Genomic DNA, 25,650 nt, shown 5'->3' on the forward strand with positions numbered 1-25,650 from the left:
CTCCACGCTTCAGGCTCTCTGCCTTTATTCCTGATGAAGGGCTTTTGCCTGTCCTCGGATGCTGCCTGAATTGCTGTGCTCTTCCAGCACCACTGATCCAGAATCTGGTTTCCAGCATCTGCAGTCATTGTTTTTACCCTGTTTTGACCCTTCCTCAAATCTACAGTTCTTTTGGTTTTTATTAAACATTATAATATATCATGATCATTGTCTCCTCTGCCTAGCGAGCAATTCATCTTGCCACTTGGTAAATACACAAAACATAGTGAATGTTCCCTGATGTTGAGATAGCAAGGTGTTTGCAAGGTGTTCTTGAATGGCACATGTCTTGTATTAGCTGCATATTTCCTGCAGGTCTTCTGCCCGAGTTAACAATTGTTAGGTTGCAGCTTTTGCTTTGTGGAATGTTTAGTTTTCAATTGGTGGCCAACTTGGGGAAAGGAAAGGACTTCCTTGCCCAGCTCTCCTGTTTCTGGAAAAAACTCCTTGTTGTGAGTCCATTGTTATACAGGGACCCTGATCCAATCTGAACCTGCATAGTTCTCCTGCAAAATGTCCAGAAGAATCCTTGGTACTATGTTTCCTGAGCAAGCTGGATTTGCTAAGAACCTAGAGATATCTGCTTTTGTTTGATGACATAGTGTCATAGAGATGTACAGCACAGAAACAGACCCTTCGGTTCGACTCGTCCATGCCGACCAGATATCCCAATCCAATCTAGTCCCACCTGCCAGCACCCGGCCTATATCTCTCTTAAACTCTTCCTATTCATATACCTATCCAGATGCCTTTTAAATATTGCAATTGTACCAGCCTCCACCACTTCCTCTGGCAGCTCATTCCATGCATGCACCACCCTCTGTGTGAAAACGTTGCCCCTTAGGTCCCTTTTACATCTTGCCCCTCTCATCCTAAACCTATGCCCTCAAATTCTGGACTCCCACACCTCAGGGAAAATACTTTGTCTATTTATCCTATCCATGTCCCCTCATGATTTTACTAACCTTTATAAGGTCACCCTTCAGCCTCCAACATTCCTGTGAAAACAGCTCCAGGCTCTTCAGCCTCTCCCTGTAGCTCACATCCTCCAACCTTGGCCTTTCTGTGCCTGAATATCAGACTGGCTGCCATTTGAACATACTTGCCATATGTCTTTCTACTTTCAAGTACTAAGGCTTATTAGCTAAATGTGTTTGCCCCCCATGACCCCCCACCCCGACAAAAAACAAATCTCAATAGAGAAGAGTCTTCTTTTTCCTCATGATTGTTTATGTGTGCTTTGTGTGATATAGGGGTAAACATTTAAATTTTTACCTTACAACCAAGTGGGTTAATCAGTTGTGCATCACTGAATACATCATTTATTAAAAAATCAATAACCTTGTTTTTATTGAAATAAACCTGGTGACGGATCTTTTTATTTCAAGTCGAAAAATAGCTGAATCGTTCAATGGGCTGTATTGCGAACTGGGTAAAACAATTAGATTTATGTTGTGACCTGTGGAGTAGAGGGACTCGAGAATAAAAGTACACTCTTCCAATCTTGGTCATAACATGTATAAAAGATATTTTTATTGAATTTTTGATCAACCTGTCAAGATGTGTTACGACACACTTTTCAGGTAGGACTTGAACCTGGGCTTTCTGATTTGGGTGAAGGGATACACCACTGCACCACAAGTTCCCTGGTGCTGTTATTGATACTCTGGATTTATCAGGTATCCTTAGTACCAAATCACTCTCAGAAGTAAGCACTATGCTCCAAGTCAGTGGAATATGAATTATTACAATTAATACTTGTTTTTTATTTTCTTGCAGAGACATAAAGAACAATCTTATCAGTAATATAGAGCCTGGTGCCTTCTGGGGACTTTCAACACTGAAAAGATTGTGAGTATTGAATTATTTGATGCATCAGTGACTGATTATGATTTCTGCTCTTTTAAACAAAACATTCATTTTAAACAAAACAGCTCCTGTAAGGCACTGTAAAAAAACAAATCAACCAGTTCAATGGAAGCTTACAGAACTGGAATGAAAACTTATCAAAATCAAATCAAAATGATTATGGTTTCTCTGTTTCTTGCTTTGAAGAGAAAAGTGCCATTTAAAAATTTTCAACCCATGGAACTATCATCTTTATTAAGATCATTTGTGGCCATTTTTGTGGTGGTTCATTTTACAAATCGATCTTAGTTGAGATGTCCAAGAACTGTTGAAAATGGTTAGCCAATCTCTTTTTGCCCATTTAATACCATCTGTAAAGTTGTATGTTCAATCCAACATTTTAATTCATCTTGTTTAGCATATCAATAAGATCTAGAATATAATGCACATTGGTGGGTTGGCTCTTGCGGCACAGTGGATCATGTAGTACCTCCGGATCAAGTGGCCCAAGTTCAAGTCCCATTTGCTCCACTGATGACATCTCTGAACAGAGTCAAAATGTGTGGTGCTGGAAAAGCACAGCAGATCAAGCAGCATCCGAGGTGCAAGAGCATCCACATTTCAGGCTTATGACCTGTTGTGCTTTTCCAGAACCACACATTTTGACTCTGATCTCCAACATTGGCTGTCCTTACTTTCTCCAACATCTCTGAACAAGTTAACTACAAAATATCTATAATGCATCTTGATGTATATCCTGTGCCAAACGATAGAGTTTAAACATGATCTATAAATGCATATGACACCACTATTTTATTAAGTCTTTTAGCAACTGCATCCATACAATGGGCATAAATCTATCATGTCCTATAAATTCCAATCAGGACCGGAAACCCTAGTTCTAACACTGATCAGTTTTTAAAAATCCTGTCTAAATTGTCTTTAGATTACTTCTGTACTATAGTTTCTTTGACAAGAGCCTTCTGTTACGAGTTTGTCTAAGAAGCCTGAAAGCAAGCAATGGAGATTATTGTTAAAGTGCATTCCTTTTACAGCATTAACTGTTGTATTCTGAAGTTAAAAATCCAGCAAGCACTTTGAAATCCTTGCAAGTACAAGGGTAGCTACAAAAGATAAGGGGGAGCTGGTGGTAAGGATGAACGTTCCTTCTAAGTTACTCAGCTGCTCCAAGGACTCTCACACAGTGTTGATGCTGTTCACTATTAACTTTCAGTTCAGGAAGTCAATGTCACAAACAGACCTCTGCATAGTCTGTACAGAAGAAAAGCAATTAGCAGGATTGCTGATAGGGAGGGTGGAAGGAAGGAAATGGTGGTGGTAGGAAATTGATTGGTGAGGGATGGAATAGCAGATGAATGAGGGGGATGGGTGCCAGGAGAATAAATGCATGCTTTGGGTGGGTGGGTTGGAAAGTGGGTATGTCAGGTCCAGAGGGCATGAGAGTCTGGATTGCCGGGGTGGGGGGTGGTGGTGCAGCTCTCATTTGGTGGCTGGCTGCGTGCGTGTTAGGTTTTGGTTTGCTGTTACCCAGGAGTTAGAGTGGGATTATAATCATAGAGTCATAGAGTTATACAGCATGCAAACAGAACCTTCGGTTCAATGTGATGACCAGACATCTCAATCTGACCAATCCTATTTGTCAGCATTTGACCCATATCCGTCTGAACCCTTCCTCTTCAAGTATCCATACAGTTGCTTTTAAATATTGTATTTGTACCCACCTCCACCACTTCATCTGGCAGTTTGTTCCATATATACACCATTTTCTGCATGAAACAGTTGCCCCTTGGGTTCCTTTTTAATCTTTCCCCTCTCACCTTAAACCTATGCCCTCTAGTTTTGCACTTGTCTACTCTGGAAAAAAGATCTTGGCTATTTGCTCTATCCATACCTGTCATGATTTTGTAAAGCTCTATAAGGTCACCCCTCAGCCTCTGATACTTTGGAGGGGAAAAGCCCCAGCCTGTTCAGCCTCTCCCTATAGCTCAAACTCTCCAATCCCAGCAACATCTTTGTAAATCTGTTCTGAACCCTCTCCAGTTTAACAAAAATCTCCCTCTAGCAAGGAGACCAGAATTTAACATTGTATTCTAAAAGTGGCCTCACTGATGTCCTGTACAGCTGCAAAATGACATTCTAACTCCTACATTCAGTGCATTGACCAATGAAGGCAAGTATGCCAAATGCAGCCTTAACCAGCCTGTCCAACTGCAACTCCACTTTCAAGGAACTATGCACCTGCACCCCAGATCTCTTTACTTGGCGACACTCCCCAGGGCCCTACAACTAATCTGTATGAGTCCTGCCCTGATTTGCCTTTCAAAAACGCAACACCTCAGATTTATCTAAATTAAATTCCATCTGCTACTCCTTAATCCATTGGCCTGTCTGATCAAGATCCTGTTGTACTCTGACATCATCTTCTTTACTGTCCACTGCAGCTCTAATTTTGATGTCATCTGAAAACTTACTAATCATTCCTCCTATATTCATGTCAAAATCATTTATATAAATGACGAAAAGCAGTGGACCCAGCACCGATCCTTGCGACTGGTCACAGGCCTAGAGTCTGAAAAACAACCCTCCACCACCACCGTCTGTCTCCTACCTTCAAGCCACTTTTGTATCCAATTCCTCTAACCTTTCCTTGATAACTATTAAGCATAAGTAAATCAGAACATTTTGAATTTTCAAGATTTAAGTAAATATTTGGAGGATGCCAGGCACAAGGAAATTGTCCAGCAGACTTTTCAGTTTCTTGGAGAATTTCCTTGGGATTGCCTAAATTCGGATATCTTACATTCAACTCCCGTCTGCACTTCTGCAATGACTATTTGGCTGTGTGAATGCATGGGCCAATTCTCAATCTTCCCCAGTGTCTCTCTATCATTCATAGGTTTCAGTATGAGTTTATTTCTACGTTCCAAACCCCAACATCTACATAGTGCAGTGGCATCTAAGCCAATTTGCTTAATGTGAGAGACTGAATGCTACATACATTGAAATCCTTTCATGTTGTGCACCTTCTCACAACAGTTCTGTAAAAGAGAGACTTGATGCAAGTTCTACATCAGGATTTAAGACATTTCCTTCAGACATCAAAAGCTACAATCAGGAAAATGTAGCCAGTAGTACTGATGGCAACTTTGAGAGTGTTATTTGGTCTTAATTTTCTGTAGCGACTGAAATCCAAATGACATATGAGAATTCACATGAAAAGAGCTACTATTTGGTAGAATGTGAAGATCACACCTTGGGTTGTCAGAAAGTCTGTATTCTCAGATCTGCCTTCAGGTCTCTTTGCAAGGTCATTCTACAGAAAGAATGAAACTGATGTGTAGTGTGTGGCAAGTGCTCAGAATGAGACTGCAGCAGAGATGAAAAGTAATAAGGGGAGACACAGAAAAGAAAGAAAGAGACTACATGAAACAAAATTTGCGAATTAACATGTCAAAATTGAAGAAACTATGGGTATACTGAAATGAAGAAAACCACAGATGATAGCTATGCAGAATGAGGGGAGTTAACCTCTGGGCATTTTGATCTGTACAATGTGCTGATAACTCACCTATCCGCCATGTAACTGGAAATGCTGATTCCAGCAAATTAAAATCAACCAAGAGAGAATAACAGGCTACCAAAGGAGAGGAAAAGAAAAGTTATATTTTGTCCATGAATATCCTTATTCATCCAGTTAACTAAGATTGCTGTCTTTCTCTGAGCACTCCAATTAATAAACACACTGCTGCCTGCTTAAGTTGCTGTTACTCATTTGTTTTCTTCTACACAAGTAAAGGTGTAGTGAGCTAGGTTTTGCAAAGACCAAATTAACTGATTGACCAATTAAACTTTTTTTTATGCAAGTGTAAATTTTTAAAAATGAACATTGTGTGCTATTGTTTGAGCAATGCAAAGCAGTTCCAACCCACCTGAGCAAATAGATCAGACACCGGTTAAAATGGAACTCGTAACAATGCAAGCATTCCCTCAGGTGCTCAGATTCTGGAGAAGGGTTTGAATCCACTGACTCAACTGAGAGTGAACTGTGAATGAAATTAATGGTTGTTGAGTAAATAAACACTAATAGTTATGATCATGGAGACATTATTAACCTACCAATTTTCATCCTTTTAGTGGTGGTCAGAGATTGGTGTGATACACATGCAGAGTCTTTGGGTCCTGGATCTTGGTGGCTTTACTGTAAAAGTTAAAACATCACTACGTGGGAAAAGCGTAAAATCTGTCACATTCCAAATCATGATGATCCTAGATGTCTCTGAGCATCTGGCTTGCAGTTTAGTGGAGTCCAACAAAGAAAAAGAAGATGCTATATGGGTGTTGGATTTCACAAATTACAGAGTCTGGAAAAATGAAACAAGATTCACCTACTGTATCTAGGAACCAGTTTAACATAAGTTTTTCTCTTACAGGGATTTATCTAACAACAGGATAGGCTGTCTAAATGGGGAAATATTCAGAGGCATCTCAAATCTTATCCGATTGTAAGTTATCAGCCAAGTCAATTTACCTTTTTTCTTTAAAATAGCATAATATTTGATATTTTTTATTCTGTCATTCCATACATTCCATCTAATTATGTTGAACTACATAAAAAATACTCCCTGGAAAGAGGCCGTTCATCCCAACCACACTCATACTCAACGCATGTCTCATCTCCTTCAAACTTAACAAATGTTATGAGCCTAACCCTCTATTCTTTTTTCCCTAGTGTGCTTCTCTAGCATCATCTTAAGTTTATCCATATTATGAATGCCAACTATTCCCTGTAGTAGGGAGTTCCATATATTTCTATACTAGTGAAAGAAGTTCAATCTAAATTTAATTTCTTGGTTATAATTCACATCCTCTAGTTTTACTCTTCTGCTATAACAGGAAAAATTAGGCTGAATTTTCAAAGCCCCTGAATAATGACAGCAGTGGATTGGTCAAGTGGCCAAACATGGCAAAATTGGAGAAATGAAGTTCTCAACTTCAAGAAAACAAATGCAATTTTGCTCCCAAAGTTTGAATAGTGAGATCAGAATCTCGTTAGTGAGCAGCCAAGAGGCCCATTTGTTTGTATTAAGATCTTATTACCCCATTTGCTTCATTTTATGCTGTGGCAGAAACAAAGTGGTGACAATTCCTGACATGAAAATCAGAGTGGATAGCTGACTCCAGCATCGCCAGCACACCCCAATATCTCGTACTCAATGAATAGCAACCACTTGCATAACCTCCAACCTGTCCACAGAGGTTGACACCAGTCTCTCCACACCATCATAGCCCATTTCCATCTCACTTACCATGCAGCTTCTACTACAGTGCTGCATTTTGGAGTGCACTGACACCTTACATTGAAATGGTGCAGCCAGGCTGCATTTCATGAATGTATCTCAGGACTCCTTGCTTGCCCTCTTAATGCTTTGTATGGACTTGGATGCTCACAGCATTGCCTTTGCCTCATCTTGTCTTGCCTTGACTGAATGCAGACACAAAGTGAGGTAACTTGTCCTTGTTGCCAGCAGTGATCAGTCAAGAGGGAGGATCAAGTTACTTTATAGCATTGTGTTACATCAGTATCAACATTTGCAACATGCCAGCAGCCTACATAGCAAACACTGAATGTGCTTCATCAAATGCCGTGTCTGAAAGTCTAAGGGGAGTAAGTACTCTGTCATGTTAGTGCACTGTTACCAGTCAGGGTGTATCAGCAAGGTAAGTCAAGGGCATCATCTGATCTTCGTCCAGGTGCTTAGACACAGACAGTTGGACAGCTGGGGTAGTCAGGGGTTCCCTAACATTTCTGTCTGGGTAATGTGCCAAGATTAATCTTGTGCCATGCAACCTGACAGGAGATTAGTGGTAAGTGAATCAGAGAGCTGCACAGGGATCAGTCAGGAGTCTGGTCATTCATCGTCAGGGCTGTCATTTCAAGTAAGTCAAGGGGTAGACCACAGTCACCACTGAACAACAATAAAATGTAATGCTATGCTGGGCATTGAGGAAAGAGTAGTACTCCGTTAGGGTTCAAACATGGAATGGGTGCGAAGGATGGATTCCAAGTTTGTCTTGATTCTTGTAACTGCAGTTACTAATGAATTAATAACATAGCTACAACTGGAAAGTCACAGTAACTTTGTGAATGCGTGAGCTTTGATTTGCAATGAAGTGTCACAGTGCCACCTGTGTGTCCTCAGAAGCTGTTCTTTTACATTTCCCTCCCATTATGTGTACTGTGAAGGGCTATTATTGGCTGGCAGTGACTAATGTGGTGCACATTTGCGCCTTAAGTATGACGCAGGTGGTGGAAATCACAGAATGTTTTGCAAGTGGCAAGGACTTTTGCCACTGGTGAGTGTACAGTTTGATGCTCGTGATACAGTAGAGGTGAGCAGCAGAGAATTGCATGAAAAACTTGCTGGTGCTCATGGAGAGAAACCAGCAGTGAAATTTACCAAAATTGGCCCTTGGGCATTTTTTGGTAAATTGCAGCCCACTTCTGTTGAAATGTTTTAAGTACAGTACCTCTAACACCCCACAGCTTTTTTGTTTGTTTATGTTGTTAATCTTTTCTTTGCAGTCTGTTATCCTTGTAAATGTGTTATGTGTTCTGTCCAGTGCCTCCATATCCTTTGTTCTTTTTATTTTAGTGTTTAAATTGTTCATGTAAATTGTAAAGAACAGTTAATGAAGTAGTACAGGTTTTCCAGAACAGATTTCCTTTTTTTCAGAAACCTTTCAGGAAACTTGTTTTCTACATTAACACAAGGGACGTTTGAAAACCTTCTGTCACTGAAATACATGTAAGTGATAAGTTAAGTTTATTTAATTCTTGGCTGTTTTCTCAATTTCTGACCATTGTAACGACATTTATTTTTCTCTACATTTTCTATATCAAAAACTGTTCTTAATTTAAAGAAAAGAGGCTATCCTGAAGTATTGGATTTAATGTGACCAACTATAATTTTTTTTACAATCGATGTATAAAGTTAATAAATAAGGAGAGATACTTAACACATTTTGCTCATTTACTTGGTCCACAAAATAAGCAAAAGTTCACTACTTTGTCTTCAAAAATATGTTAAGTATCCCTTATTGATAAACAATAATTTTAGATTAAATTCCCTGCAGTGTGCAAACAGGCCCTTTGGCCCAACAGGTTCACACTGACCTTCCAAAGAGTAACCCACCCAGACCCATTTTCCCTCTTGCTAATGCACCTTATGCTATGGCTAATTCACCTGACCTGCACATCTTTGGACTGTGGGAGGAAACCCACACAGACAGGGGGAGAATATGCAAACTCCATACAGACACTCGCCCAAGGCTGGAATTGAACCCAGGTTCCTGGTGCTATGAAGCAGCAGTGCTAACCACTCAGCCACTGTGCCACCATAATTCAAACCACATGGTAGAATTTCTGTGTAGGTTCTTCTGATATATCTCTGTAATCTTGGTGGAAGAATAACAGAATTTCCAATTATTCGCACAGTGGTGCTTTAATGTCATTTCCTCTTGGTCTTCTAATAAAGTCATATTGGATGGTCAAAATATTGCATTTTCTTTTATATTTATCAAAGCAAATTTGAGAGGGAATGTCTAAAAGTGAAATTGTTGTTTATCCACTTCAGGATGTGTGTGGCGAAAGAACTGTTAGTTGCCCTTATATTGCTTCCAAAATAGATGTTCTCTGCTTTGTGCTGGAATATATTTATGATTTTTCTTTTCTGCATTATCAATGTCATTAACCTTAACCTCTATGTCACACAGAATTATAATGCAGAAGACAAACAGGCAAACTAGTTCCATGTTTCTGTGTTCTTTTATGTCAGTCACTTAAGGTTACAGAAGATATCCTGGGTGTGATTCTCACAATTTACTTTCAACGCCAAAGCATTTTGAACCAGATTTTCCTACAGCCAGACAATTGTTCTTCAGATGGAATTTGCACCCAAGAATCCTGAAGAATTCCCACTGTAGAACACTGCAAAGAAATCACTCAGGAAGCTGAACTTTCAGCTACAACCATTCAGAAGTCTCCATTTAGATCTGAGACTTCAGAAGGTTCCAGTGAAATTTTGTAAATTATTTACTCTGGAAAAGTTAGACTATTACGTACTTAGTTTATGTACTAAAGCAACCCCATATTGAGCATGCACACTCTAACTGTACCTCCCCAACTCACTTACACCCACCAGTCCCTGGTTTGACGCTTCTTGGGACCCAGCCCCACTTTTCTCCAGCCAGACAACATCCCCCCCCGACCTCCTGCCAGAGCTGAAAAGATCCAAGCCAACCTGAAAAGCCCTGTGACCAGACCTGGCCCTACCCAATGAACTCCTTCAATTGGACTCAACCTTTTCTCATTCGTCACATCTTTACCCTAACAACTGCATCTCTTACCTTTAACTCTGGCACCCTATCCACTACTCAGCTAGCACCCTATCCTCCCAATACTCCCAACATAACAGTTAACAAATATATCTACCATTTAATAGCTGCTGTCAGCGTGTACATTTCAGAAATTGGGAACTGACTGCTGTGAAAAGCTCACTTCCGAAGGAGCTCTGATTGGAATCATCTCTCAGAAATCTGGAGCCCTACTGTTTTTTTTTAAATTTCCACTACTAGTAACCTCTGCCTTTGTCTCTGTTTAGTACTCCTTAACGTCCCACTCCTATTGACTATTTTAGTTAATGAATCCAACTTAATTCTGTGACTGCCAAATCATGCAGGTAATACAGCAAAGGTTTAATACATGAGCAAAATCCAGTATCATATTATTATTAAAATCTTTGGTCATGTAAAATGCTCTCATGTTTATTTTCTTGAATTCTCAGTTGTCACAAAATTTAGATAACTTGCATGCATTTAGGACTGGTTTTATGTCTTTTGTTCAAATACTTTCAATTTATTTTAAATATATTTCATTGGCTTTATTTCATTTTTCACTAAAGCCACCAGTTTCAGATGATGAATTGGAAAATATTATTATAAATATTGTTAAAAAGTTTAAAATTGATTTCAGTAACTGTTGTGCGTTTATCAGACATGTTTTGGATGCCTTTTTTGATCATGTTTATCTCTGGATTTTATTACTATTATAGTTTTTTGAGAGAACAATCTTGGTAAAGAAAAAATATTTGGAAACAAAGCACTTCTGTTTTGCTTTTGTTGTCAGAGAATTTCAGACTGAATATCTCCTGTGTGATTGCAACTTACGTTGGATGATTCAGTGGATAAAGACTAAAAATATAACTTTACGAGAAACTAAATGTGCCTTCCCAAAGTCTTTACATGGTCAGCTTATAACAAATGTTCATAAAGAACATCTTTCTTGTGGTAAGAATTTCAGATTCACCTTTATACTCATTGTAGTAGTCTTAGCAATGTCTACCAGAATTCCAATCATCCAGGCAAAAGTTGGCTGACTACTGGTCATTGAACTCTGTATTCTAGTCATGACATGTAACACCTGATCTGGTCATTTCCTCTGCCCTGCATTCTTCTTTCCAGCTCTACCATTTCTTGCTCTTTTCCTTCCAAAGATAACCAGGTGCTTAAATTTTTTGTGTATCCAAAGAATATGTAATATCTTCTCCCTCATTATTCAAGACCTAATTCTCCATGTCTTGAGTTACAAAAAAAACCTGAAATCAATACCAAAGGAAGTAATGGATGGAAAAAAAATGCCAAGGCTGTGGGGTCACTGGCTGCCCACCATAGCAACAGAGAATTTGGAGCAAGTGTAGGCCATTCAGCCCTTTGAACCTGCTCACCATTCAATTGTGTTCATGGCTGATCATCCACCTGAGTATCCTGTTTCTGCTTTCTCCCCATAACTTTTAGTCTCTTTAACCCTAAGGACTATATCTAACTCCTTCTTGAAAATATTCAATGTATTGGCCTCAACCACTTTCTGTGGCAGAGAATTCCCTGGTTCACCACTCTCTGGCTGAATACATTTCTCCTCGTCTCAATCCTGACTGGCTTGCCCTGTATCATTAAGTAAGCAAGCAGGAGGCTGGAAGAACTTAACAAACCAGGTAGCATCAGGAGGTAGAGAAGGACTTCTCAACCTTGGAATACAGCATCTGCAGTTTTTTTGTCTTTGCCCTGTATCCTTAGGCTGGGGCCCCTGGTTCTGAACATATTGGTCATCAGGAACATCCTTCCTGCATTTACTCTATCTATTCCTGTTAGCATTTTTCAGGTTTATGAGACCCCTTCCTCATTTTTCTGAACTCCAATGAGTATAGTCCTAACCAATCCATTCTCTCTTCATAAGTCAGCCCTGCCATCCCCAGAATCACTCTGGTAAACTTTTGTTGCAATCTCTCTATAGCCAGAACATTCTTCCTCAGATAAGGAGACAAAAAAACTGTACAAAGTATTCCGGGTGTACTCTCACCAAAGCCTTCTACATTTGAAACAAGGTGTTTCTGCTCCTGTACTCATGTCATTATGAAGGCCAACATACCATTTGTCATCTTCACGACCTGTTGCACCAGCATGCACCATTCGAGGCTAGGCACTGGAGCTGGTAATAGTATATCCTATAAAGCAAACACAATAGTGCTGTACTCTCCTGGGAGAGTAATTATGTTGAGCAAGCACTGGCACCAATTATATTCATGAAGCTAAGCTAAAAAGAAATAATTAAGAACAGCAGTCAATAATGAGACCTCTGCAAAGCCAAATTAAAATTGAGTGCAAGAGAAATTCGATTGGTCTGGTATCATCTGTGGACAGTCTCAGACTTGAAACATTAACTATGTTTCCTTCTCATAGAACAAAAGAACTAGGAGCCAAAATAGGCAATTCAGTCCCTCAAGCCTGCTCGTGGCTGATCTCATTTCAACTTTTCCTGCCCACTCTCCATAGGCCTTAAACTTGTTACCAATTTAAAAATCTGTCAATCTCCTCCTTAAAATTACTCACTGAACCAGTATCCAGAGTCTGCCAGACATGCACACCCCTGCCAATGATGGCAGCCCAACAGCTATTTTTCACTGCCAGGGAGTGTTAATTACCTGGAAGAGGAGCCTCTCCTTAATCAGGCAGCAGACCCATCAGCTCTGTAGTCCCAGCAATGCCAAAATCAGTTGTGGCCAGGACTGAATCTACAAAGAATTCCCAGATTATAAGTTGAGGACCAGAAAAGTGCAAGGAGCAGCCAGGAATGGACGCATCTTGTGAGGTGCCCAATATATTTCACCCTCACCAATCTGAGGCCAAGGTAGGATGAGCTGCCAGGCTGCAGCTCCTCTCACACTCCTGAACTTCTCCCATCAGGTTCAATTGGAGCGAGGGATGGTGAGAGCCAGCTTGTGCCTCACTTGTTCCTGTAAAATTCTGGTTAGAATGAGGTGTGTAGAAAGGAGTCAAGGTTAGCTGCGGAATCTTACAGCCATCCTGATTCCTACCTGCAAACCAGGGAATGTAAAATAATGTCGATGATGTTTGTTTATTTCTTTTTTAAAATGAATGGATCATTACTGTAGTCTGTCAGGTAACTGAAGTCTATTCTTATTAAACTGAGTTTAATTTCAACTAATTTTTATTATTGCAGATGTTCCTCTTGAACTACCATCCTTTCAGATGACCCCTTCCCATCGACAGGTGGTGTTTGAGGGTGATAGTCTCCCTTTTCAGTGTATGGTTTCTTACATTGACCAGGACATGGAAGTGCTCTGGTATCAGGATGGAAAGCTCGTGGAAACTGATGAATCCCAAGGAATCTTTGTTGAAAAAAATGTGCTACACAATTGTTCTTTTATTGCAAGGTAATAGCTTACCTAATTTGCAAGTTAGCATTCAGAGTAAGAGCGGTTGTTGCCCTAATTATGATGTGTATATGGGATAAACGTACATCATTTCCTATATTTGAAACATTCTAAAACATTCTTCTTTTCATAAAGGCTACATGTTCTGATTTTTATGAAGGTCAGTTTAGTGTTTGCTTTTAATTGTCTTTTCATTTCTTTATTCAGCTGTTTTATTTCAAAATGTTGAAGACATAAGACACTAGTATTTGCATACTTCATGCAATCTTTGTACCATTCCATAAATCTCCTAATATTTTCTCAAGCAAATGTTATTAATGCAGAAGATATAATTTTTTCTTTAAAATTTCAGGTCTCCAAGAAAATGTAATTTACATGTCAATTAATTCACTTTTAGTTAAACTTGTTCTCCTTCCAACATTTAAGGCACAATACTAGATTTTCAACAACATGTATTTTTTATACTCAAAAGATTAAGCTGCTTACAAATTTGGTATTGCTTCAAAAGCTTTTTTTTCTCTTTTCATTGTTTCAAATTTAGAGAAATGCCATTTATTACTGAGTGCTAAGCATTAAACCATTTCAAAATTGTGTTAATGGTTGCTGAATATCATATATTTGTACTGAGAACATCTTGCAGCTATTGATGCAGCTATTAACACCAAGATGAAGCATTCTGTTTTTCAAAATACAATTTTATACTAACTCTGTATGTCTTCCTATGTTTCTGTTGAATAGTAATGTAACTATTTCTGAATGCAGTACTCTAATTATCTCAAATGTCCAAATGAGTTCCACTGGAAGTTGGGAATGCCATGTCCAAACCAAACGTGGAAACAGAACTAAACAGGTTGATGTAGTTGTCTTGGAAAGCTCGGCAAAATACTGCCCGCCAGAGATGGTGATGAATAACAAAGGGGATTTCAGGTAGTGAACTTAAGTAAAGTAAAAGCTTCTTCATGGAAGATTAGCAATATGTTCTTTGCTGTGATGTCCTTTTCTCAATAGACTTAATGTCTAAAAAAAAAAGTATGTTTATAATATGATACAGTAACTCATACTGTAATGATTACGGTTGATAAATTTACAATGATAGAATTGCAGGATGCAAGGCAATAATGAGATATGCTGCATATTTGAAAACTACTCTCCGAATGTGATCTTTATTAAATATTTACTTCAATTTTAATTTAATTCACCCACTTTGTTAATATGTAACTACTCGATGTTCCAGTAGTTGATGAAGCATTTCCCTTGCTCAGTTTTTTTTGTTGCATTTGGCATTTCTTACCCACATAGGTAACTATAAGATACATGGCACTTATTGCACAGAAAATATGAGGAGTACATTGTAAAAGCTTCAAAATAGAGTAGGCATAGGTTCAGGGTTCTGCAAGGTTTGGTGCCAGTACCTTAGCTGTTTAGAATTTATTAAACTGATGTGGATGAAGCAACACAAGATATGGTTGTAGAATAAGGTTTGGGGAATTTAAGCAACTGATGACTGAAGACGGTGGAAACAATGTGGAGCTATCCTTTAGCAATGTCATGAAAGACCAATTTTGTTGAAGCTTTAATTAGTTATTCAAATCATTAAAAACTGCTGCATTTCTAAACACTCAAAGATACTAGCAGTAAAGATGTGTCAGTTCTCTGATATTGCAGTGGCAGAACTGTTGGAAATCAGAAACAAAAACAAAAACAGAAATTGCTGGAAAATCTTAGCAGGTCTGGCAGCATCTATGGAGAGAAATCAGAGTCAACGTTTCAGGTTTAGTGTCTTCTTCAAAAGGGTTTCTGGATTCAAAACACCAACTGTGATTTCTCTCCGCAGTATGTACAAAAAAATGTAGGTGAGTTAAGTGAGTGGGCAAATAGTGTATAATATGGGAAAATGTGAAATTGCCCTTTTTGGCAGGAAGAATAAAGTAAGAAATATATGATCTGAATGATGAAAGTTTTCAGAGCTATGAAATCTGAAGGTCTTTGTGCTGAAACTGCAGCAGGCAGATACAATGAGTAATTAGGAGAACTAATAGAATGTTGGAATCTATCATGAGGGGAATTGAATACAAAATTAGAGAGATTTGTTTCAGTTACGTACCGGCAAGACTTCACCTGGAGAACTTTACATTGTATTGGTCACCCTAGTTAGGGAAGGATATAATGCTTTGGAGACAGTTTAGAGAACTTTCATCAGACTAATCTTTATATGAGAGGATTGTCTAATGAGGAAACATTGGACTGGCTAGGCTTGTCTTGAACTGGGTCACTGGATCCAAAGCATTAACTTTGATTTCTCTTCATAGATGCTGCCAGGCCAACTGAGCTTTTCCAGCAACCTCTGCTTTTTGTTTCTGATTTACAGCCTCCACAGTTCTTTTGATTTTGTTTGGGATTTAGTTTAGCCTGCTGTTGTGTACTTCATTATGAGTAGGAATAGACAAGTACTGTTAACAACATTTCAACTGTCTTAGTTTTAGTTTTTAAAACTTTGTGTGAAAACCAAACCATTCATTTCTATTTGAGGTTGATAGATTGGAATAATTTTCTTACACACAGGTGGCCTCGTACATTGGCTGGTATCACTGCGTACCTGCTCTGTACCCGTTATTCTGCTGGCACTGGCATATACCCTGGTGGTTCTCAGGATGAAAAGAAGGCTTGGCGCAAATGTGACAGAGGAGGATTTTGGTCTGATGACAATTATTCTCGCTGTCAATATGCCAACGATGTTACACGTGTGCTTTACATGTTTAACCAGGTATACACCAACTCATATCTCTTGCTGTAGATATATGCCAAATGAAGTTGATACATGAAATCATTTTTTAAAATTAAATAGAGCCATGTTATTTATTTTAGGAATGCAGCACTGCACATGATGTAAATAAACTTTTGCGTAATAAAGTAGAATTTAATTGCTAAGCTTCACTCACCATTGCATGTTATTGATTCTGTTATTATTCTTATTCATTATTCTTATCTCTTTCCAATGTTCTAAGGTTACTGACTACACCAGAAATTTGAGCAAGCAGCTTGATCTGATATATGATACTTGTTAGACCTAAGATGGGCTATTGTGTACAGTATTGGGCACAACATTATAGGAAGGATGTAAATGCATTAGACAGGATGCAGAAGTAAATGGTACAAGGAATAAGAAATGTTAGCAATGATGATCAATTAAAGAAGTTTCAGACTGTTCTTCTTGGAGAGAGAAAAAACTAGGAGGAGATCTGATAGGCATTTCCAAAATCGTGATGGAGTACATATTGAGAAACTGTCCCTTCTCATAAAAGAATCAGGAACCAGAGAGCACAGGTTTAAAGTGACTTGCAAAATAAGCAAAAATGATGTGAGAAACATCTTTTTCACATACCAGTGTTTGGGGTATGGAAGTGTGGTTGTAGAGGTTCAATTGACCCATTCATTCAGTAAGGTGTTAGATGATTGTTCGGATGGAAATAAATTGCTAGGGTCTGGAGAGAAAGCAGGAAATTGGCAATAGGTAATGATCATTATTTGAAGACCAGGTGCAGACACAGTGGGCTGAATGGCCTCCTCCTTCTGAGATTTTGTGACTTACATACATAACCTGGACTCAAATTCGTATTACCAGACATTCATCTCATTGATATTGTTATAAAGTGGAGGTTGACACTGCACTCCCCACCCTGTGCCCCCCCCCCCCCCCCCGCAACCAAAAGCAAAATGTCCAAAAAGGAGCACCTTGCCCTATATTCTGTGAAAAGCATGTGCAAAGTGGTGTAACCTGCTTCTCAGTGAATTGGAGTGGTTAAATAAAATAATTCCCTGATACTTTAAAATCAACAAGTAACAATTTATTTATTTATTTAACTCTAACAGTGAACCACTTAACCAAACTATTAACAAATCCCTTCTAACTACTAACTATTTCTGAAGAAAACAAGATTCCAAATGTATGCTGTTCCAATGATTTTATGTCCTACTTGTATGTTAAAATAAATAAAATTTAGTCTCTCAAAACAAGAATGTTCTGTGCCTTCTCCATGAATTCTTTTGTCAGGAATATTGATAGTTTTTCCGTTGGTACCATTATTATTTAGATGGTATTTTCTCTAAGACATGGATGAGGCTATGAGAGCTAACGATTCTCTCTTGAGAGCTCAGAGTCATTAATCCTGACAGGTGGCAGCTTGTTCTGTGGTCTTTGTCCAACTGCCCTGTTCTTTTATACCCTTGATGACATATTAATATTTCTTACAATAGGCTTGGTCCTATGTTGTCAAAACCATCATATTTAAGTACCTGGTTCAAATTGATTGGCTAAATTCAAAACAGCTGGTAAAAACACCTTTTAAAGGGACCAAGCAGTGCTTTTCCCCTTAGCATTTTACAACTTTATAAACTCCAAATTCTAACTTTCTGCCTCCCAATCTACAATTACTCTACCCAACTTCACAACAATATATGTAAGAATGGCACTGATATTATTTTGCATAATAGTTAGTGAATAGCAATCCATGATGTAGATCAAGTGGAAAAAAATCTGGCAAGAAAGTAAGACTGTATAAATGCAAGAACTTATTTTTACAATGCACAATAAATCTGTGAGATAAGATGCAATGAAATCTTGAAACTTTTCTTCTTGATGTATTTGCTGTTTACGAACACTTCTGTGTTTTGGATGTTGTATATTAAGGGTAATGTCTGTGGATTCATATAAAATCTTCATGAATTGTTTATTCCAGTTAGTTAATTGTTTATCTCAGCCAGCTCACTGTTACAATAAATTTTCTTCGACTGTGTCTTCCAGCAGTACTATCACCTTTTAATTTTAAATAAACAGATGCCATTAAATCTGACAAATGCTGTGGCAACAGCACGGCAACTTCTGGCTTACACTGTGGAAGCTGCAAATTTTTCTGATAAGATGGATGTCATCTTTGTGGCTGAAATGATTGAAAAGTTTGATAGATTTGCAGAAAAATACAAAGAGGTGAGTTTTGTGGTTATTATTTAAATATGCTTTGACTTGACGTTAAGCATTTCTGCCTCCAAATGTTTTTATCATATTTATGGAAGTAATTTTTTTGTCTGGTGAATGGATTGGAGTTCAAACACAAAAAACGCTTCTGATCCATGTATAGAATGGAAGGTTGCTGAGTAAAAGTCTTTTCCAATTTGTTTGACCATTTTAACTTAAATCTCATATGATCAGATTTGTTGCTCTTTGAACATGATTGACAGTCTCTGTTGTACTTTCATTGACTATGCCTATGTAAAGTTAAAGTCACCATAGTCTTATCAGACTATAGGGTTGCTCTCTCTCACTAGAGACAACTGACTGGTGATGGTTTAACCTGAGGGTCACCAAACGTGAGGCAAGCGGAGATGTTGAGAAGGAGGGTCCTTCATGGTAAGTGTGGGACATTGTATAATTTAAAAGTACTTGATTCAAAGAGAAGAGACCCAGAGACAGGGCCATAGAAACAAAAGTAAGCTGTTTTGCATCCTGAGCTTGTTTCACCATTCACTGTGTACATGCTTTTTCTGTGGCTTAATTGTAAGTACCCTGTGTTTGTTTTATATTTTTTCATTTCATCTTAACTAAATGTATTAGTGATGACTGTTGTAAAATTCACAATTTACCCAACATTAACTACTGTTTGTGGTAGAGTGTTTCAAACTGTTGCCAGCCAAGAGATGTTCCATCATACTAATAATTTGGGCCTTGTTGGTGATGGACAGGCTTTGAGGACTCTGGAGATGAGCTACTGTCTGCAGTAATCCAAGCCTCTGACCTGCTATTGTAGCCATTGTCTTTATATGGCTAGTCCAGTTCAGCTTCTGATCAGTGGTAATTTCCAAGATGTTTATTGTGGGCACTCAGCATGATAAATGTTAAGGCTGATGGTTAGATTCTCTCTCGTTGGATATGGTCATTGCCTGGCATTTGTGTGGCACAAATTTTACTTTCCACTGGTCAATCAAAGCTTGTATGTTGTCCAGGTTTTGTGTATTGAACTGGATTGTTTCAGTAGTTGAGGTGTTGCAATTGCACTGAGCATTGTACAATCATCAGCGAACATCCCTAATTTTGGCTGTACATTGGAAGGAAAGTGGGAAGATCAGTGTTGAAGCAGTTGAAGATAGCTTATAACTGGTCATGGAGTCTTAGAGGTCTGCAGCACAGAAAAGGTCCTTCATCCTATTTAGTCCACACTGGTCAAAAACAAGCACTTAACTATTCTAATCAAATTTTTTCAGCACTTGGTACATAGCCTTGATTATTCACAACATAATTGCCTCACAAAGTCTACGCTCATCAAAGGGTCAGTCCACTTCCCTGTGACATTCAGTAGTGTTCACTATCAAGTTTTGAGAAGATTTGTACCTCAGGTTGAGGTTCTGGATATAGGTTTGCTTGCTGAGCTGGAAAGTTTATGTTCAGACGTTTCGTCACCATTCTAGGTAACACATTCAATGAGCCTCCAATGTTTGGGTTTCTTCGAGTTGGTGATGTCATTTCCTGTGGTGATATCATTTCCTGCTCTAGTCTTAGAGGTCTGCAGCACAGAAAAGGTCCTTCATCCTATTTAGTCCACACTGGTCAAAAACAAGCACCTAACTATTCTAATCAAATGTTTTCAGCACTTGGTACATAGCCTTGATTGTTCACAACATAATTGCCTCACAAAACCTACGCTCATCAAAGGGTCAGTCCACTTCCCCGTGACATTCAGTAGTGTTCACTAACAAGTTTTGAGAAGATTTGTACCTCAGGTTGAGGTTCTGGATATAGGTTTGCTTGTTGAGCTGGAAAGTTTATGTTCAGACATTTCGTCACCATTCTAGGTAACACATTCAATGAGCCTCCAGATGAAGCATTGATGATGATTCCTGGTTTCTATTTATATGTTTGGGTTTCTTCGAGTTGGTGATGTCATTTCCTGTGGTGATATCATTTCCTGCTCTTTTTCTCAGGAGATGGTAAATCGGGTCCAAGTCAATGTGTTTGTTGATAGAGTTCCAGTTGGAATGCCATGCTTCTAGGAATTCTCATGCATATCTCTGTTGGGCTTGTCCTAGGATAGATGTGTTGTCCCAGTCGAACTGGTGTCCTTCCTCATCTGTATGTAAGGATATAAGTGAGAGAGGGTCATGTTGTTTTGTGGCTAGTTGATGTTCATGCATTCTGTTGGTTAGTTTTCTGCCTGTTTGTCCAATGTAGTGTTTATTATAGTTCTTGCACGGTATTTTGTAAATGACATTAGTTTTGCTTGTTGTCTGTATAGGGACTTGCAAGTTCATTAGCTGCTGTTTTAGTGTGTTGGCGGATTTGTAGGCCACCATGATGCCAAAGGATCTGAGTAGTCTGGAGTTTGCATTTAACAACACCATGCATGCTGAAATAGATGGTGTTGCCATGAGATACGTGTTTGCCACAGTTTTTGCAGACACCTTTATTCAACTCTATTAGAAGCATGCCTTTAATGGAATGACTACCCTTTGCACATTTCTAATTTATAGATGATATGTTTGCTATATTTGAATCCATAGCTGCACGTACGAATTTCCTCACATTTTAATGAGCTCCATCCAGTGCTCATGTTCATCATGAATGGAGCAATCAAGTGAGCTTCCTTTCTTTGATGTCTTAGTTGAGAAATTAAACCAAACCAAATGTCTAACATTTAAACAAAGCTTGACTGGCTACTGTCAGTTATCTTCTACCTGGTACATTCTCCATTGCAATGCTTCTACTAGTCAGAATTCACTGACCAACTAACTAGCACTCTCCTGTACTGTATCAAATGTTGTCACCAGTTGCAATGTATTTTGGGTATTTTGGAAAGTTGTCCTGATGCATGCAAGATGAAAAGTTTTAACAAACTGTATCTTTTTCAGTACTCAAGTTCTGTACGTCCAAGTTGTTATTTGTTCAATATCCTTAAAAAACCTGCAAAATCCCCATTGTATTGTTGAGCAGACTAGTATTCAAAGTAAACATGAACTGGATTTTATTCAAGTATCACTGATCAATAGAACACAATCTAAACTACTGTGCCTGACCAGATGGATTTCCAGTCACTGCACACAAGCAAATTGATTGTAAACAAAATGTCCTATACCATTTAAAAGATACTTTGCAACTCATCAGGGCTTCTTTAATAGCAATATCCAGACTGCACCTCCTAATACGTGAGAGAACAGACATATGAGAATACCAATACCTGCAGATTTTCCCCCAAGTTGCGTATTATCCTTACTTCGAAATGTATCATTAGTCCTTCACCATCATGGTTCAGATCTCGGAATTCCTCCCTAAATGGCATGTATGTGTACCCACACCTCATGGGTTGCATTAGATTGTTCAAGAATGTAGTTCACCATCAGTTTCAAAAGTGATGTTCCCATCCCAAGAATGAATTAAAGTGTATTCTTCAGAATTAAACCTTGGGGTCTGTGTAGCATTCTAGTAGATCAATGGTGAACTCACTCCAAAGTTATCCTTCCTAATGTGTAGTGTCAAGCACATTTTTCTGGGTATAATCACAAGATTTGTATTGCCGGAAGGGACATCTAACATGATGTATTCTAATCCTTTAGACTTTTTTCCACTAATGTTTTGATTATTTTTGTATTTGTTCCTGACACTTCTATGATCCATCTACATGGGCTATTAAGGACTCTTTGGACCCACTTCTCTTGTAACTTCTTATTATGTGGAACGCTGATCTTTTTAAGACCACTTGTACTTGTCCATTTCAAAATTTATTAACTGTAGTTTTACCCATTCACTTAGTCCATAAATAACTCTTTGTAACAATGTTCCATGTACATAGCTTACAATACCAGCTACCTTTCTGTCATTAAAACAGTAGTTGTCATTTAACTAAACCTGGAACAGGGGTTCATTTAAATGTAAAACCATCTTGAATGGAAACAATGACCTGCAGAAAATGAGTGAAAGTGATGTCATTGAACAACAGACGAAGTTGTATCCATTAAAATGGATCAGTTCCATATAATTATTTTTGTGTATGCACTGGCTTACTTTTGTGCAGTGATTGGAAACACATATCGTCATACAGAGTAATTTAGATTGTATTCTATTGATCAGTGGTGTCTAAATGAAATATGGCTCATGTTTACTTTGAGCTTCAGTCAGCTTAGCAATATAAGACAATCTTTCAGTTTTCCTTGGATCAATGTCCTTGGGAATGACTGTTTAAATGCCTATTGTAATGTCATATGAGTGAATGATGATAAAAGTTGTTCTAAACATTGGTAGTTGCATAAACCTAATGAGGCTTTTCATACAGGTAGCCTAATTGTTATGAATGTTGTGGAACTCAGGTGTGATTCCAGTTACCTAATGGGTAGTATTTGCTGAACTGCTGACAAAATACTTTGCCCAATGAATTAATTAGACCTTGTAAATGGCTTAAAAATTAAATGCATGGTAAATGTCTTGCTGAGAGTCATGGTGGTAACTTGATAATGGAAAGTTTATTTGTTTTCATTTGATTACCGATATGTATCAGGGTGGCACGGTGGCTCAGTAGTTAGCACTGCTGCCTCACAGCACCAGGGACCCAGGTTCAATTCCCACCCTCTGGCAACTGTCTGTGTGGAGTTTGCACATTTTCCCCGTGTCTGCGTGGGTTTCCTCCGGATGCTCCAGTTTCGTCCCACAATCCAAAGATGTGCAGGTTAGGTGAATTGACCATGCTAAATTACACATAGTGTTAGGTGGATTAGTCAGGGGTAAATGTAGGGGAATGGGTCTGGGGGGGTTGCTCTTCGGAGGATTGCGGTGGACTTGTTGGGCTGAAGGGCCTGTTTCCACACTGTAGGGAATCTAATTTTAAAAAAAGTTTGTTCAGAGCTCCATTGTGGACCAAGTAAATTATAGTAGTAGGATCTACAAGAGGGCAAGTTGAACATGGTGGGACAGGATTGATTTACTACTCTGAGTTTGTTTCTTTTTATTCCATGGGTCCCCAGCTGATGGGTTTGAAAGGTGGATGGAGGGGGACTTGTAGATCTAACCTATGACCAGTCCAAAACCTAACTTCCTGCCCTGAACCTGTTGACCATTTACAAAGGGTGATGATGTGACAGGCGATGGAGGTGTCAGACAGTGGCTTGGCTTATTGGGCAATTAATGGCCACTGCTTCTAGTTGCAGCAGGTTGAACCTGACACTGTTGGGTACTGCGTCCAACCATCTGACAACTCTCTAAAGTGCGATTCCCTCCCCAGGTACTTAGCCCCTCATTTCTAAGAATGACTGCCTCCTTTTGTGTTGGACCTGGCACATACTGCTGAAAGAAATTCTCCTGAACACAATCTATGAACTACTGCCCCTTACGCTAGCACTATCCCAGAATAACCCACTCTATGAAGTTTGCACCTCTGTAGATGTAATGCAGATTTGATTCGCTCCATGCTTCCCATTTGTTAATTGTCTTTAGTCTACACCACATCTTCAAATTGTGCACTCAATCTTTTATTGCTATTTGAGAGGATAAATTGGGCCTTAATTTATGTACACACATATCAATGTTTGTATATCTTATCCAAAAGGCAGTACTTGTGATTGGGCAGCATTCTCATGGTACTGCAGGGAAGTCCCAGTCCACATTACATGATGAACAGAGGTGAAAATGCTATTCATTGAGTCTGGATTGACACACTAAATGGAAAAAAAGCTGTCTTTAAGCAATGTTTACAGCACTGAAAGAAAGAAAAGCAATCTTGTGGCAATGAAAGATTCTACAAAATTGCATTAAAGCATTTCACAACCAATTAAGTACGTTTTCAACTGTTGGATATAAGAAAACGGTAAGCCAATTTGTAAACATATTCTCACAAACAACAATATAAAAAGTAGATACAGTCAGTTCTGCTATAATGCAGTAATTCTGTTCTAGTGCAATCCTGTGTTTATAAAAAACTCGCATAATAGCAGCAGCATTTAAACCAATGGGGCTGGAATCACGTTGTAACCGATAAACATTTAAAACTTTGCGCTTTCCTCAATTCGTCAGTCGTGCAATAGTGAATTTGTGTTAACAAAATGCACATTATAGCAGAAGGACCTGTAATCTGTTTTTGTGACCTTGATTGAATGATAAATATTGATCAGGATATGGTCATACATAACACAATTAGGATTGAAAATGGAAGAATGATTGGGAAAGAAGAAAGGCAGGATGCAAATAACTTTGTGTAGGGAAAAAATATCTAGCAACAATGAATGCAAGTGCCAAGTAATGGATATTAATATCTACTCATTTGCTCTCTATTTTGTATAAACTGGTACATCATAATATTGAAAATATTCAAATAATTATTTGTCGTTACGAATATTTATCTAAAAAAGTTGTTTATTATAAATGTAAAATCTCAATTACAGTGCACAAAAACAAGAGTAATGGACAATAAATATGCAAGCTTTAAAATGATGTAATAGTGTGACCTTGTCATTCTGTGAATTACAAAACTTGAGAATAAATTTGTACCTTGTCAGCATGTAAATTAAGCTACAGGTAGTTCTGCTTTATCATGCTTTTCGTACTGCTAATTGGCTTTAACATAATTGACTAATTGTGGATGTTGTTTAGATAATACAAATTTTCTACTTAATGGGTATAGAGATTTTCTATCAGCAGTCTTCTACAATGTGATTTTCTATAGCAGTTTTCCATTGCGCGATTTTCTACAGCTTGAGGTTGTGGAGGGACACAACTGTCGCATGATAGCAAAAGAACCTGGGTTGTTTACCCTAGTCAATGAAGATGTTATTTAATTGGTATTTGCATGGAGACTAGTATCCTACATTTCTGTATTTCCATAGATAAATCAATCAAATCCTCGCACATATAAGCTAAAAGAAATCCATACCTTGAAAATGAGGTTTACATTCATGAATGTAAAATTAAGCAGGTTGCTTGTTG

The 25,650-nt window shown here is 38.4% G+C and overlaps 1 protein-coding gene across 4 annotated transcripts in view; it reads left to right on the forward strand.

The window, feature by feature from the left end:
* Window positions 1–25,650, forward strand: part of adgra3 (adhesion G protein-coupled receptor A3) — a 135,302-nt gene that overhangs the window by 79,795 nt on the left and 29,857 nt on the right. For all 4 annotated transcript variants that reach the window (XM_043694010.1, XM_043694026.1, XM_043694002.1 and 1 more), the window contains exons 4-11: window positions 1,819–1,890; window positions 6,339–6,410; window positions 8,643–8,714; window positions 11,093–11,253; window positions 13,484–13,697; window positions 14,460–14,624; window positions 16,260–16,461; window positions 18,532–18,681. In XM_043694010.1, coding sequence (XP_043549945.1) covers window positions 1,819–1,890; window positions 6,339–6,410; window positions 8,643–8,714; window positions 11,093–11,253; window positions 13,484–13,697; window positions 14,460–14,624; window positions 16,260–16,461; window positions 18,532–18,681 — 1,108 coding nt within the window. The remainder of the gene's footprint in view (window positions 1–1,818; window positions 1,891–6,338; window positions 6,411–8,642; window positions 8,715–11,092; window positions 11,254–13,483; window positions 13,698–14,459; window positions 14,625–16,259; window positions 16,462–18,531; window positions 18,682–25,650) is intronic.

Source organism: Chiloscyllium plagiosum, chromosome 1 (assembly GCF_004010195.1).
Source record: "Chiloscyllium plagiosum isolate BGI_BamShark_2017 chromosome 1, ASM401019v2, whole genome shotgun sequence".
NCBI classification, from domain to species: Eukaryota; Metazoa; Chordata; class Chondrichthyes; order Orectolobiformes; family Hemiscylliidae; genus Chiloscyllium; species Chiloscyllium plagiosum.